Below are 17,121 nucleotides of genomic sequence, written 5' to 3'. Positions count from 1 at the left end.
TAATTAAACATCTATTCTCTTCCATTCTTAATGATGCTAGAAAACTATTAAAAATACACTGAAAAAGCATTTTCTATTTGAAATACTACTGATGTGACCTGGCAATATGTACTACATCTGCCTCTCCCCCACCTCCCAGTTTTCTGAAGCTCCTCATCCCCACAGAGTAATGTTGTCAAACTGAGAAAAAAGCCCAAACGTATTCCTGGCTTTTACTTGGTTAGCCGTGTATATCTAGTAGTTTGGGCAACACCCCTGCAGCTTCTATCCCAGCTCTTTCTGCATGGTAATAAGACACCCTAAAGCACCTGCAATATTGTAAAAGACTTTGGGACACCAATTTTTTAATGTAGTATGCCTACAGAATAAAAAGCAATATCTGAGACACTGTTTCTACACAAATGCAAAACAATTTGCAACATAGACAGCACCTAGTGAACAATCTTCTAAAAGAAAGAACATAACTTATTTAATAGCTGCCTTATATAATTTATATTATTTACTATCAATTAATAAATGAAGCAAAAGTACATGTCTGTCCATTTGTCTGTCCATCTACCGGACAAATTCTGGATGACAAACAAAGATGAACACTTAATACAATTTAAAGAAAGAGAAAAGAACAAAAAAGACAACGACTCCAATAAAAGTCTCACAGCCATAGATCCTACACAACCATGCCAGAACTCCATTAACACTGCCTGTAGAAAAATTGAGGTCTTCACCACCTTTCTGAAAGCCAATAAGGTGGATTTTTCTTTGTATAGAGGGAGCATGTGATGCTAGGTAAACAGCTGTGCTGCTTTTAGACTTCAACTGTCCCTGACAACTCTGGCATTTCTATCTTTAAAAAACAAAATACTCCAGAGACTTAATGGTCTTTAACAACCACAACTGCAAGAATTCTTCAGTTGGTCAAGTACATACCAATATGGAAGAAATTAGAGTTCAGCATTGGTGGGCTCAAAATTCTAATAAGTAACTTAGGAAAGAACAAGTCCTCCAACTTTAAGGAGTTCGCCATCCTTTATTTGGCCAAAAACAAGCCATTTCTACACATAAATGGGCCTAGGTTACTCTTTGATTCAGATATTGTTTTATTTTTTAAAGTTTAATATTAATTTAATGCAAAGGTCTTCAAACTTGGCAAGTTCAAAACTTGTGGACTTCAACTCCCAGAATTCCTGAGCTAACATGACTAGAGGAATTCTGGGAGTTGAAGTCCACAAGTCTTAAAGCTGTCAAGTTTGAAGACCCCTGATTTAATGGAACCCTTTGTAATTATATTTTCCTTCAATTTTTTTGTACTTCTTTCTTCTTTTTTGCACACCTTTTCAATTATTTACAACTTATATATTCAAAGTAAAAAAGTTCACTTGGGATCATGCTATCCAACTGAATATACCCTGCAATATTTACTAATGTAAAATATAAAAAACATTGTTATATTTCCTTTTTTTATTTCTAGATATTGTATCTTTTTTAAAAAAATCTGACACACACAGTCAATGTTGTGTTGATCATTGATAAGTCTACAAAGAAAGAATATAAGAGAGAGGTGGTGGGGAGGAAGGGAGAAGGAGGGGGGAGGGAGGAAGATGATTTTAAGAGGGGATGGCTAGAGCATCCTGACCAGATTATCTTTTTCAGAAGATGTAACTGTAAATTTATTTTTGAATTTATTAATCATTTTGTTCAAAGCAACTTTTACGAAGCATATTTAGAAAGGTTCAATAGCCATCCATCTTAAATACATAATTTTGAGTGATCAAAAACCATTTATAAGGAAAAATATATAAAAGAAACCATATAAAACGAGCCTCTCTAACCAAACAAAAAAAAAAATCCACTACAAAAAAGCCTAAATGCCATATCATAAACTTGCAAAATCAATACACTTTTATAGGGCTTCTCTAACACCCTGGCCCAATGCAGGAGGAAAAAAACCAGGTCTTAACAGTCTTCCAGAAGAGGTCAAGAGAATGCACAAAAGCAATAACCATAGCCAGTACAATAATAATAATAATGTACTACACAGTAAATGAATTCCAATATGTAACTACAATTAAATATTATGGTTTGTAGAATAGACTTTTATGATGAACAGTTTATGTTTTAAAGAAAACAATATACTTCCTAATACATAAATTCTGAGGAACATGAATTAAATGTCTTTTATTGCTCATGATTCGTTTTCATCAGGCAGCTAAGTCCTGAATAACATCAGCAATTATACAGTTTTTTCCATCACATATGTTGTTCAAAATTGCAACATTTCTAACAGGGATAATTTCAAAATAAATATAATTGAAGTTACAGCCTGTCCCTTATCTCACCTCATAATAGCCATAGAACATGTAATATAATTTAACACTTTATTTGAATAGCATGTAAGGATTAAGTACCATACACCAGGCTCATGAAAAAAATAAATTCCAATAATTCAATGAACTAAGACCAACCACATTTTAAATACGGACAGTAATTTAAACTGACCACATTGAGAAGACGAAACAGTAATCTGTATCCTAAGAAAAATGTTAACCATTAACCATCATAAGAATGTGTATGCATCTATTAAACAGTGACAATGGTGAGGCATAATTTAATGATTATCCTTATAGTAATCTACATGACCTATATTATGGTCCTAGAATTTGAGTTCCATGAAACATTCAAGTTCAAGTCAAAATGGGTCAAATTAATGGATTAACTTACTTATTACAGTGATGTTTGAGGTGTTTCTTATAGCTGTCCTCCTGAAACAAGGCATCTGGATTACAGCTGGCTAGCCAGTCAGCATTCTGAAGCACTGGTTGTGAACTCTGAGCTTTTACTTTTTTGCCTTTTCTCCCTCGGGGCACTGGAGCAGACAAGCCTAAGAAATGTACACATGCATGGTTTTTCAGCGTTAACTCTGACACCATGTCAAAGGAGGCCATCTGCCTGTGAAATCACTTTCTCACAGCCCTTTATCATTATGGTATGGACTTCTAGAAAGCTAGGTCGTACTTTACACTATTCCATTCCAAAATGAACAGTATCATAATTAAAGACACTATGCTGTATTTGAAAACAATTAGAAAACCACAGAATGCTATTGTACAATTCACCCTCCTAAGCACTCTGCTTAAAATCCTATGCACTTACCTGGGTGTTAATCCTGTTTTAACTCAGTTTCTGAACAGGCATAGCTAGAACTGTGTTGCAAATTATGAAAGGTGCTAGTTGCAGAATAACATAAATGTATTACAGCATATTCTACATATATGTAATTTAAAGGTACTGTAGAATTTCATTCATTAGCTAAATTTGTGCCAAAGTTAAAAGTATTTCAGTTCCATTAACATGACATAAGAGATTAAAGGATGTAATAATGTTTCACTGTGGCTGGATCATGCTCAATGTTTACATCCCATTATTCTGCCAATGAACTTAAAATAATGTTATAGCCTTTCAGCAACTCTGAAACAAACTGCTCACTTAGAACAATCCAGTGACCTTCTCCCACACAGAAGCAAATGCTAAAGAACTGTGTAACATATGCTGGTATAAAAAGCTTATTTAATGCACAAGGGAAATATACAGCTAAGCAGCAATTTTAATCATTTGCAATTAAAACAAAATGGCATTTTATAGAGAAAAGATTACATTTAGGGTTCTGACATTGAGGATTTTTATGCAGTAGATACAGTGGCAAAAGAAACTTTGTGAACCCTTTAGAATTATCTGAGAGACTCTGATTAAATAAACAATAATTGAATCGTAGAGCTGGAAGGGAACTTGGAGGTTTTCTAGTCCAACCTCATGCCCAAGGCAGGATACCTTATACAACCCTGGATAAATAATAGTCCAATTTTCTCTTGAAAACAACCAGCAATGGAGCACCAACAACTCTGCGAGGCAAGCTGTTCCCCTGATTAATTATTCTCATTGTCAGGAAATTTCTCCTTAGTTCCATATTGGATCTCTCTTTAATAAGCTTCTTGATTAACTGCACGGTGTTATGTTTTTACTGAATATACTGAGTCAACATTCACTGTCTTTGTTAGAAAAAGTTTGTGATGTTCAAAGATAATCTTTTAATGGGAGAGGTCAACTCATATGTTCCAGTAAATGAGATGAGCATCATATATGAATTGGAGAGCCCATTCCCTATTAATTTTTTTTGCATTTTATGGCCACAGTCAAAGTCTGCTCAGACAAGCATATCTGATATCAGTATTCATCAGTCTACCATTAGGAAAATATTTAATAAAAGTAGTATGCATGTAAAGGTATAATGGATGAAACCTCTTTTCTCATAAAAGTATATGGCATCCATCTCAAATATATTTTTAAAAAACCCTAAATGATCCAGCAGTTTATTCCAATAGTTCATTTTAGAGAAAATGGTTCATTCCAACAAAAGAAACTAATCATAAAGCATCATGGTGTAAATAGCATAGTTTGGGATCCTTTTGCAAATTCAGGCTCAGATCGCTCACTATAATTGACAGGACAATGGACTATGGCTTGTACTATACATTGTACAAGATAATGTCAATAATTGTTCATGAGTTGAATCTTAAATGAATGTAGGTCATAAAGGACAATAATGCTAAATACACAGCTAAAACTATAATAGAATAGCAGAAGTAGAAGTAATTTCATTTTTGGAATGGCCAAATCAAAGCTTTAATCTTCACCAAATTGAACTATTGGGGCATAATGAACAGTTCATGTAAGGCAGTCCAAAAGTTAGATGAAGGAGTACAATAAGAGGAGTGGCCAAAATATCTCTAAGCTGATGTACAGGATTGAACAACAAATGCATTTGGCTGAAACTTCTAAAAGAGGTCCATCAATTAATAAATTTGAAACTTCACATATTTTGCCAACAAAATATATGTAATCACAGGGATTAAATTTATTAACTGGGGGAAAATATTGACATAGCAACTCAATTGGAGAGCATCTTTTTTGCATAGAAAGGGTCTTAACTTTGAACTTTAGCATCTACTTATATAGCCAGGAAAGATTCTATATGCATCTGGGTACTCGGTGACGAGTACTGTGTGATTGTCATTTGCCAGCTTTCCACAAGCAAGGTCAATGGGGAAGCTGGCAGAAGGTCACAAATGGTGACTATATGACATTGTGCTTAATAATGTCCTGGGATTCACTTAACTACACCAACTGGAAGTACCAGAATTCCCTTTGCTAAGTGGCATGGTCACATGATGTTGTTCTTTACAAGTGCATTGCTTAGCGACAAAAAATTGTCTGTCATAATGCTGGTTAGTTTCCCACATTTAACTTAAAGAACAGTGATACCTCTGGACTTTTACATACTCATTATAGAAATGGCCAAGATAAATTTTGGAGAGGGACTTTTAGCATTGAAATATCAGGTGAAGACATTAACGTGTAATTCCCAGTGATAGAGAGTAAGTTTAATAATGATAATACTGAAACATATTTCACATAAAAGTACAGATCTATACTTGCTTTGTTCAGGATCACAGAATACTTCTCAATGGATTTAAAGCAATGTTTTATGGCTTCAACAGCACTTGATATGAAATAAGATGCAGATAACATACCAGAATGATTAACTAAGGCCCGAGTTTGTCCATCTGCAGTTGGAGTAATCAAATCCCAGATAAAACTTTTGATATTCTCATCCCCTTTATAATGATTGAGACAATATACAAGGATAGTTCGGCAAATAGTTTCCACATCTTGCTCAGTTAACTGACGCTTATAACGTCCATGTAGAAGGATATCAGTCCATCGTCCCCAACTATATTAAAAAAATAAATCACATTTTGGCATTACAAGTAGCCCTAACTTATCTGTTCAGCAACTGCTGAAAATTTACAATGGCACTGAATGAAGGGACTTAGACCTGTACCCAAAGTTATGGCCACTACAGCACTCCCGCAGATATGTGAACAAAATTCAGGCACTTAACAATCTGCCTACCCTTATGGCCACTTCTCTTTTCCAAAGACAATCTTCAAAAAAGGTTAAATAAACCAAATCATGATGGGAGGAGGTGGAGGAGACTGAGGGGTATGAATCCCAGCAGGGTGGGAAACAGGGTGCCTCAGTGCAGGAGAGGCCTGAGGAGGCCTGGCACAGGCAAAGTATGGGCTAATAAGGTGTTCGGTGTGGGCCTGCGCCTGTGCCAGGCCTTCTAATCTAGACCTTCTTCTCCACTCCAAGGCACCCCATGCTCTGTTTAATGGCAGCAATGAAGAGAGCATGGATTATGGTAATTAAGCAAGGCGATCATGTGGGGATCTCACTTAAAACTGCCATAACAGATAACCCTAATTCTGGGCTCAACTGCAGTCATAAGTCAAGGACTACTTATTCCACAGAATTTTTGTATTAAAATATATACATATATACATATGTATTTTGTGGCAGAAACTGGCAGCAAGTACCAATAGTAGATGTTGGTTTCCTTTAATGACCATATGGTTTCCTTAACAGTTATAACTCGCTACACTGAAAAAAAAACCCCATAAAATCAAACCAGGTCATGTGTGGCTGATTTGATGACTGGCTAACTTATGACCAAAATTCCAGGCCCAAATTAAGAACTACATGGTACAAGATCTTGGAAATAATGGTAACAGAAGCAGATTTCTTTAAAACAGAGAAATCTATTTTTGTTAATGATCTTAAGAATTTTTAGTATGCAATTAGGTAACAATTGTGTTATTTATGGCTATGCAACTATATTTTTAATCATTATATTTTCTAAATGGCTTGAAAGAAAATCTAGGCTTTTACAATAGTTGCCTCAATTTTACCTCTGACAAAATTGTAAGAGTGGCAGCCTAAACATGTATATTAGATGCCAGGTTGGAGAAGGCTGATGCAGGAGATACTGTGTATGATGTTTGCAAAAGGGTTGCCTTATCTATTGTAGCTCTCTGCTAGTAATGATGCTGAATTTATCTGGAGATAAGGGTGGAGAAGAAATAGAACTGTACAATCTAAACTGTAATGGATAGGACGGATGTTTTCCAGTATGCATACAGATTGAAATGTGCCATCAGGGTGTTTCTCTCCCATATTCCAGAATACAGTTGCCTGTCAACTTATCTTTTAGTCTGGCAGTGCTGTCAGTGAATGCCAGATCAACCTAAAATAATAATATATAATTCACAAATAAGAGGGCTCACTTGATGTGTATTAATGAGACTGAACAGGATCAATTTGATCCAGCACTGCCTATCTTGGGCATATTAGCATAAATTGGAGGGTGGGGGGAGAGAATTGTTGTGATCTTTTATGTTTACCAGAAGGCCATTCAACTCTGTTGCTGCTTTTACAGATGTTATGTCCTAGTATTAGGCTACAGAAACAGAAGTTTTGTGTTTTGACCATTCTGCTATTTTTTGAACTAGTCATGGTGATTTCTGATAATGGAAAAGCCAATAATGCATTCCATGGGGATTTTAACATTCATTTCAGGGCTGCCTTTTGATTCCTGGCTTGTGATGTGATGGATTCTATTGTAAACCATGGAACTGTCTTATTGGATCACTGACTGCACATTAGGAAACAGAACATATTCTTCATCTGGTTGCATTAAAATAGGAAGAGTGTGATCTAAAAGTGAAGGGAGTTGTCATCCTCTTTTTGCCATTGTCTAAGCATTTCCTGACAAGATTAGAACTGACAGATTTTTTTTATCTCCCTGTAGGCTGGGGGATCCATTAGGATCATTTGATTTGGGATAATTATGTAATGTTAACGATTCCTGAATAACTTGGTGACAAGGTTGGCAATTCTGCTGAGACCTTAACTTGAATATTAATAGTGTGATTAAATGGATCGCTGACTAAATCACTCTTAACATCTCTGCCAATGTAAAGTCTGGAAAGCTTTTTGGACTTCAGAAGGCCTATGGGCAACGAAACATATCACAATATGGCTGGGGCACAAATAGTGAAAATCAAATCTGAAGATAAATTCATTGTGCTAACATGTTGCAGTAAAGGTAAAGAAGAGTTTCTTTATAGCCATCATTCCATATTCTCATTTCTAATCATCTAGAAAAATAATATTGTGTTGTTAGGTGACTTTTAAATTCTACTCCTACAAATAGACTCTTGGAGACTACAAGCACACTCAGAAGGACGCTTACAAGATAAAACCATTCTTTTATATTTTAACCCAGACTCTATTGTTGAAAATGTGTGAAGCAGTGCCTTCCATTATATGTCTTCCTAATTCCTGTCCTTCATATCTGATCTGAATTAGTGCCGTAAGAGTAAGTAGTTGGAATCAGTAAATGTACTTCTGTGGAAAAGTTTTGAATTAGCTAACTTGAGAAGTATGATAGCACACCTCCACTTTAAGAAGCCCACTCTAAATCATTTGGTTCTTCATCTCTTAATCCAGTCAATAATCTATCCTTGAAAAGATGGTAAATATATAGCTACATGTGCTGTTGGAAGAAAACAGGATATTTGGACTCACTCCAAAACAGACTGAGGTTTGATTATCACAAACATATGTGTTTGGTTATCACAAACATATGTTCAGAAAGTACATCAAATATCATTGTAATAGAATACAAAGTATATGTGGCAACTGTTCCCTTAAATATACTATATGTCTGTCAACTATGATTTAGTAGGGACACTTTTTCAATGTGCTCTGCCAATGATCTGCTATCTGATGACCAGAGAAAGAATATTCTCACGACAAGCTCCCATTAACAGAATTCTCTCTTTGTTCAATTATGATTGGCCTTGAATCTTGTCAGTTTTTAGAATTAACTAAAATGGACCTGTTTACCTAGTCTTCTAATGAAATCTGTGCTATTTACTAATTAATGTGTATAATTATTATTTTAGCTGTTTATAGTCTTATTTTTCTGGAGATTCTACAAAGTTGCATAATCGTAATTGCTATCACGAACAATACTTAGACATTTTTTTTTACTTTTTGTAAATAATTTTCTAAAGTGAATTATTTTTCACTTTAGAGTGATTTTTAACAATGAAATGATGCATTGGTATGAATGGATAAATGAATGAGAAAATGAAGAACATAACAATTCAGAACAATGCATGCAAGCCAAGTTCTTCCAGTTCACTGTCAAGGAAAATAACACATTCCAAGAAACAACATCTGTTGTATTATATGAGACTTCTATTTGCAGTCTCTCTGTGCAATAAGCTTAACCCTATATAAATAGAAGGCGTGGAGTAATATAAAGCCTTGAATACTGTTTTGTTTTCCAGTCCATTTTACTTACCCATAGACCAACAGATTTTTTTCTACTCTAAAGCATTCACTCCTTGCATATCCTTGGGATTTGTCTTGTGGCCTACGAAGTTTTATGCTAGGTTTTTCTTCAGAATCACTTTCGAGGTCTGAAAATTCCATCAGTTCATCTTCTTTGACTGCACTGTATAATCTAGTTTGCTTTCTTATTCTTGGAGTATCAATAACTAGATTGTTCTATAACAAAAATAAAAAACATATTTTTGATTAAAAAGTAATAATAAATGTATTTTAGCAAATTAAATACAACAGGTAAGTTCAAATTTCTCACCCTTCCATTTAAGGCTTCAATATCAAGTTCAGCTTTTTTTGCCCATTTCTGCCAGAAATTAGGATCATCTAAAGAAATATCTGTTCTGTTACCAGATGCAACAAAACTAGCCTAAAACAAAAAATATATATATAAAAGTTTGATTAAAGGCTGCAATATACACACACTTATGTAATGAAAATAACTGTATTTGCATGACTACAGAAATAAAAATAGAAAAATATAAAATGGACTGGAAAAATAGGTAGTTCTGAATCACCAAAGATCCAAAGTAAAAGAGAGTGACCAGAGGTGCATGAAATATTTTCAAAGATCTGAATCTACCAGAAGTGTTTATTGGGTGATGGGACTCAAAACATGCCACCTTTGAATGCTTCTGCTAGACTAGCTATGCAACACTACTGCTCAGCAGTATCCTCAAGATGAGAACAATGACAAATCCCTGTCTGCCAGAAACAAATGAAATAACTAAACATCTTCCTTTTAAACATATAAATATTATTAAGATGCAAAATGTCATTTGAAGTAAAAAGGAGCATTCTTATTCTCTGAGTGAAAGTTCTGTGACAAAAACGTTCTTTATTATCTGTTGCAGTGTCATAGGGTTGGATCACAAGGGGTCAAATTAGTGCTTTAAAAATTGTATTTTACTTTCCTTCTTCTAAACTAGTGATGGGGGATCATTCATTGGAATACAGCGAAATAAATTATTTTCCCTTAAGTACTGTACAAAATTTCCTAATAAATTTTCTACACAAAGTATATCACTACTAGGTAGTTCTTCATATCATGTGTTAAAGATACAAAATGTTTTACTTTGAACATGTTCTCTATTGAGTATTCTCAGCAGAGATACAGGTTCTCTAAAACACCTTATTTCTTGTATACACTGAACAGACATTGATATTTATTTTAAGATATGAAATTTGATATTCCAGATATTTTATAGTTTCTTCTGTTTTTCTACATGGCTTTCTTATAAAGTATCCTATTTTTTTTTAGAAGGGAAATACACTACTTCAGGGGTGTCAAACTCAATTTCATTGAGGGCTGTGGCTGATCTCAGGGGCTGGGCGGGCATCGTCGACTGGGTGAGTGTGGCCGATTGGGTGGGCATGGCCGATTGAGTGGTAGTGCCCAGCTTCATGCCACTCAACAAACTGCTGGCATTTTTCCTCTTCGCATTGAGTAGACCCGGCCAAAACCACGTTAGCTCAATGTTTCCTCTTCATACTGGGTAGAGCAGGCCGAAGTGATGTGGGATGGCCCCTTACATTTTCTAGGATGGCCCCATGGACCGGCCCGTGGACTTTGTGTTTGGACTAGTTAGATTCTGATTTGGAGCAACATTATTTTAGTGTCTGCTACAGTGAAATTTAAGGATAAGTCTATATTCTGAGGTTATCCATGGGAAAGATCATTCATTTATGATTCTGATTAATTTAGAAAATTAACTTTTTTACTGACCTTTGCAAATGTGGAGCCTTTTCCCTCAGACTCAATTGTGATTGTATGTGTTCGTCTCAAAAGAATTTGATCTATATCTTCTTCACAAAATTTGGATCCTTCATCTTCTTCATCCATTAAAGCACCATAAGCCCCTTTCCTCAAAAGATCCTCTATTTCCTTTTTGGAGAGTTGTTGAACCTGTATGTTGTGAAGAAAAGGAGCTGTCTTTTTATTTTTGATTAATATTCATCAGCTAGCAAAGAAATTTATTTTTGTTAACAAGTATAATTAGCATTAAGAAACAATTCTATCTAGCATTGTTTCTCCTTTGAAGTTAGAAGGAGAAATTCAAAATGATACTTTCCTTCTTGCTGGTTCAGGAGGCTACCTTTTCATAACTGAAGGTTTTTGGAACTTAACTTTCTCATTTCTATGCCATGCTCCCAAATTCAAAATAAAGCAATAATTGGACTACATTTATTCAATTTCAATGTATATCAAAGGTTGGACCTTTTTTTTCAAAGCAAGTGAACATGAAAAGCATTGCATTAAATAAAGTTTCTTATTACTTACAGTGGGAAAAATAACAATTAAAAACTAGAATAATGTGGCTTAATAAATGTGTTCACGCTTAAACTAATACTTCGTTGAATCACTTAATGACAGCATCTAGTCTTTTGAGGTAGGAGCCTGTCAGTGCAGCACATATTGCCTTGGGAATCTTTGCCTGCTCTTCCTTGTGAAAGTGCTCCAAATCTGTCAGATTGCAAAGGCACCTCCTATGCACAGCCCTCTTCAGGTTTTCAATTGGATTCAGGTCTGGGCTCTGGCTGGGCCGTTCTAAAACTTTGATCTTATTCTGGTAAGCCATTCTTTTTGTTGATGTGGATATATGCTTTTTATTGTTGTCATGTTGAAAGGTGAAATTCTGCTTCATCTTTAGCATTTTAGCAGAAGCCTGAAGGTTCTGTGCCAAAATAATTCCTTCCAGCTTGACTAAACCCCAGTTCCAACTGAAGAAAAGCAGCCTCAAAACATAATGTTGCCACCATTATGCTTCACTGTGTATTTTTGGTGATATACAGTGTTTTGGTGCAAAAAAGTTTTTGGGAATTATGGCTAAAAAGTTCAACCTATGAACTGACATCATAACACATTTTTTCATATACTTTTGTCACACTTGAGTCAGATTTTTACAAAATGTAGCTGAACTTGGATGCTTTTCTTTGTATAAGAAGGCTTCTGTATTGCCATAGTACCCCATAGCCCAGAATATGGGAGATTGCTGTCCATAACCAGTACTTTCAAGAAACTACTGTAATGTTGCTGTAGAGTGTAGACCTCTTGGCAGCCCCTCAGACCAGTTTTCTTCTTGTTGTTTTTTTTAAATTAATTTTGGAGGGATGTCACTTTTTGGTAATGTCATTGGTATGCCATATTTTCTCCACTTGTTGATGACTGTCTTCACTGGGTTCCCTAGTATATCCAATGTCCCGATATTTTTTGTACTCTTCTCCTGACTGATATCTTGCAACAATGAGATCCTTTTGATGTTTTGTAAGCTCTTTACAGACCATGGCATCTGCTGTAAGAGGCAACTGAGTAAATGTCAGAAAAATGCTACTAGAACAGTTGAACTTTACATGGGCTTGACCAGAGTTATTTTAATTGATGGCAAGTATGTACTACTATTTAACATCAGTTTGAACTGATTAATTCTGAACACAGTCACATCCCAATGCTGACACTTATACAGGCATATTCTATATTTTTTCCACAACTATACAATTTCAGCTTCTTTTTCAATTGACTTATATAGCTTAAATATTATATTAAAGGTGGAAAGAATTATTAAAGGGTTTATCTTAGTCTGATTTTTTACATCTCAAAAACCTGGCATTTTAACAGGAATGTCTAGACTTTTTATATCCAGACTTTTTACGTACTAGTTCCTTTTTAATTAGAACATTTAGATGGAATGCTTGGATGGGATTATATAGTTGGTCTGTCAAATCTTTTTTGAACAAAATACAGACAATTAATTATTTTTGAAATGAATCAAGTACACAGTATTAACATATTATATAGTAAGGGGAGGAATACTAGGAAAAAAACTTTTTTCAATCAATAAATAAACGAATAGAATATACTGTATGGCAATAAATAACAGCATTTCTCTCTCTCTCTCTCGAACACACCAAGACCTGCATATATGAAGCATATATGCATATATGAAGCATGAAGCATATATGTAGTCCCCTGTGCATCATGCCCTGCCACACACATTGGACAGACCAATAGAAGAATAAGTACCTGCCTAGATGAACACAAAAATGCAGTCAAAAAGCTGGAACACACTTCCTCACTAGTCCAACACATGAAAGCAACAGGTCATAGCATCGACTTCAATGGCACCAAAACCCTAGCCACTATAGAAAACCTCAGCCACAGAATTATCAGAGAAGCCATAGAGATTGAAAACAGACCTGAAAGCATGAATAGAAGAGATGATTCCACCAGACTGTCAATTATTTGGAAGCCCGCACTCACAAACAAAAAAATCTCCACACCACAAGCCAGGCAAACACCTGGGCACAAACAGATCCCCTCTGATACCTCCAGCTCAAACACACACCAACCAGGCACCCGGATGAAACGATAGCCGTCCATTTACTCGGAGCCAAGCTGCAGTAAAAGCCTCCAATACAGGAACACAATGTTGCCAGCCAATCAAGACAAAAAAAGCCACAAAACAGACAGAAGATATTAGAAACACCAATCAAGCAGAACACAGCAAACTCCAAGACCAATAAACACAGACCAAGACTCCCAACCAATCAGGATGAAGAAAAAACCATTCTGGCACAGCAGTAGGCTAGCCCTAAATTTAAAACAGAAACGTCTGTGAAAGTCTGACTCACAGACGAACACAATACAGAAGCCTGATGATGGCAGATGAGATTCTGCCGAAACATTGCTACAACTTTAAAAGAACAACTATAATGACGCGGGAAAATACCTGAACAAAGCTGAATACCATATATATATATTTGTTTTCTGAGGTTTTCGCGGGTATTTGTATGTGGATCTTTGGTTATTCGGGTTTTCTCCCGCGTAAAATTGGAAGTATCTAGGCGACATTTCGATGAAGTCTCATTCATCATCTTCAGGCTTGTGTTTTCGGCTTTGTGCTTCTCGGAGTAATGTGAGCTTGCAGCTGCTTCTTCCTTTTAACTGCTAGTGGGGATGTGACTGATTGGGTGGGGGCTTGGCTGTGTTCTGATTGGGTGGGGGTGTGTTCTCATTGGTTGGGGGTTTGGCTGTGTTCTGATTCGAACGCGAAGCCAAACAACAGGATCACAGCTCACCAGCTCAAATCCCCCAGCAACTAAGACTAACCTGAGCACAACCAAGCCACCACCTGAACAGAACACCCCCCCAGCCAATCAGAACACAGCCAACCCCGCAACCAATCAGAACACAGCCAACCCCCCAACCAATCAGAACGCACCCCCAACCAATGAGAACACAGCCAAGCCCCCACCCAATCAAGTCACACTCCCACTAGCAGTTAAAAGGAAGAAGCAGCTGCAAGCTCACATTACTCTGAGAAGTACAAAGCCGAAGACACAAGCCTGAAGATGACGAATGAAATTTCGTTGAAACGTCGCCAGGATACTTCCAATTTTACGTGGGAGAAAACCTGAATAACCAAAGATCCACATACAAATACCCGCGAAAACCTCAGAATATATATACATCATCACAGATGAACACTATACAGAAGCCTGATGATGGCAGATGAGATTCTGCTGAATCGTTGCTACAACTTTAAAAGAACAACTACAATGACGTGGGAAAATACCCAAACAAAGCTGAATGCGGAAAACTTAAGAATATATATATATATATATATATATATATATATATATATATATATAATGTAATTATCAGAAGCACAAAGTAATGTAATGTAATTACTCCGAGAAGCCAAGCAAGACACAAGCCTGAGATGACGAATGAGATTTGTCGAAACATCCAAGATACTTCCAATTTTACGAGGAGAAAAAAGATCCTTATGGCATTTTTGTTGGGATTTTCCACGTCATTGTAGTTGTTCTTTAAGTTGTAGCAACGTTTATATATATGGAAAAACCGAACAAGCAATATAATACCAAATATATATATATATATATATATATATATATATATATATATATATATATATATATATATATATATATATATATATATATATATATATATATGGTGTTCGGCTTGGTTGGGTATTTTCCCACGTCATTGTAGTTCCTTTAAAGTTGTAGCAACGTTTCAGCAGAATCTCATCTGCCATCATCAGGCTTCTATTGTGTCCGTCTGTGGGTCTAAACGTATCCTGAAAAGAACTGAAATGGCTCTACTAAGGAACGAGCTCCACAGTAAGAGATTCCAATTAGATCAGTTAAACAAAGATTTGCTAGCACTACACCTGGAATTGAGCAGCAAAATCCACCCTCTACTTTGGGACAAGATAAAACAACTTACAACTTGGAGAGCTGATTCTGAAGGCATTTACAAACAGGAAAAATTATTGAAAAAATTAAAGAAATTAGAACATGACAAGAAAACCCCAACAACTCACAACAACACCTGAAACAATTAGTGCACAACGTTTCCAACAGAGAACTCACCAAAACAGAAACAGATGTTCTAACCAAAGGATTCAATTATGCTATAGCACCCCAAAAAATCCCCACAGAATCCATCATATGTGCAGTAGAATCCAGCCTAACTAAATTAAATACAGATGAAGCTGATAAAATAAGACACCAAGTTACCAATATCCTATGCACAAGCAAGCCACCCAAAAGCAACTTACAGAAAAATGAAATTAAAGCACTACAAACCCTGAAAAGAGATAGCAGCATAATCATCCTCCCAGCAGACAAAGGAAATGCCACTGTAGTAATGGACAGAAAAGACTACGAAACAAAATTGACAGACCTACTCCAAGACTCCACATACAAACCCATAAACACAGACCCAACCACATATCTGGAAAAATTAACCAAGAAGAAAATTATAACCAGCCACATAAGCAAAGAGATCCAACACACGATCATACCCAGAGAGAAATCTTCCAGATGCCCCAAACTATACGGCCTCCCAAAAATACACAAAGAAGGCATACCTCTCAGACCCATAGTCAGCTCCAGAGGAGCACCACTACAAAACCTAGCTAAACACCTAGCAAAAGAGCTACAGCCCCATGCTGAAACAGCAGCTTCCCATGTACAAAACTCATACCACTTCTTGGAAATGATCAAAGATCTACACGTGGGAGCAAGAAGATCTGCTTGTAAGTTTTGACGTGGTTTCCCTATTCACCAAGTCCCGATAAAAGAGACCCTTGAAATCATCAAAAATAAATACCAACCAGCTAAACACCTCATGGAACTAACAGAACACTGCTTAACCAACACATATTTCATATACAAAGGACAAAGATACAAACAAATAGAAGGAGCCCCATGGGATCACCACTGTCACCTGTCATTGCTAACCTGTTCATGGAAGAATTCGAATCCAGAGCCCTGGCCAATGCCATCCTCAAACCCAAACTATGGTTAAGATACATCGATGACACATTCGTGATTTGGCCCCATGGACAAGAAAACCTAAACAATTTCCTAACACACCTAAACAGCGCACACCCCAAAATCAAGTTCACCATGGAAACAGAAACAAACAAACAACTACCATTCCTAGATATACTAATCTACAAAAAAACAGATGGCACACTAGGACACACCATATACCAGAAGAAAACACACACCAACCGCTACCTCAACGCCCAATCCCACCACCACCCAGCACAGATAAACTCCGTGGCTAAAACACTAATTACCAGAACCAAACGCTTGGCAGACAAGACACACATTAAGACTGAACTATGCACCCTGACTAAAGTACTGACAGCCAACGGCTTCCACAAAAGCAAAATCACCAGCTTGATCCACAAAAACACACTGAAACATAATAGAGACCCAGAAGATAAACAGACCTATGGAACAGCTGTCCTGCCCTACATAAGAGGTACTACA

General features: G+C 36.2%; 1 protein-coding gene across 4 annotated transcripts in view; it reads right to left on the bottom strand.

Annotated features, from left to right (window-relative positions):
* The window catches only part of CHD7 (chromodomain helicase DNA binding protein 7), a 215,483-nt gene that overhangs the window by 14,791 nt on the left and 183,571 nt on the right, over positions 1–17,121 (bottom strand). For all 4 annotated transcript variants that reach the window (XM_087961776.1, XM_087961777.1, XM_087961778.1 and 1 more), the window contains exons 20-24: positions 11,036–11,215; positions 9,569–9,679; positions 9,269–9,474; positions 5,586–5,785; positions 2,719–2,878 (exon numbers count right to left, since the gene is read on the bottom strand). In XM_087961776.1, the coding sequence (XP_087817902.1) occupies positions 2,719–2,878; positions 5,586–5,785; positions 9,269–9,474; positions 9,569–9,679; positions 11,036–11,215 (857 nt within the window). The remainder of the gene's footprint in view (positions 1–2,718; positions 2,879–5,585; positions 5,786–9,268; positions 9,475–9,568; positions 9,680–11,035; positions 11,216–17,121) is intronic.

This window comes from Notechis scutatus, chromosome 3 (genome assembly GCF_049901735.1).
Source record: "Notechis scutatus isolate UNSWTSFEM ecotype Mainland chromosome 3, rNotScu1.2, whole genome shotgun sequence".
Taxonomy (NCBI): Eukaryota; Metazoa; Chordata; class Lepidosauria; order Squamata; family Elapidae; genus Notechis; species Notechis scutatus.
The sequence above is the reverse complement of the archived record's forward strand: the minus strand, read 5'-3'. Positions and strand labels throughout refer to the sequence as shown.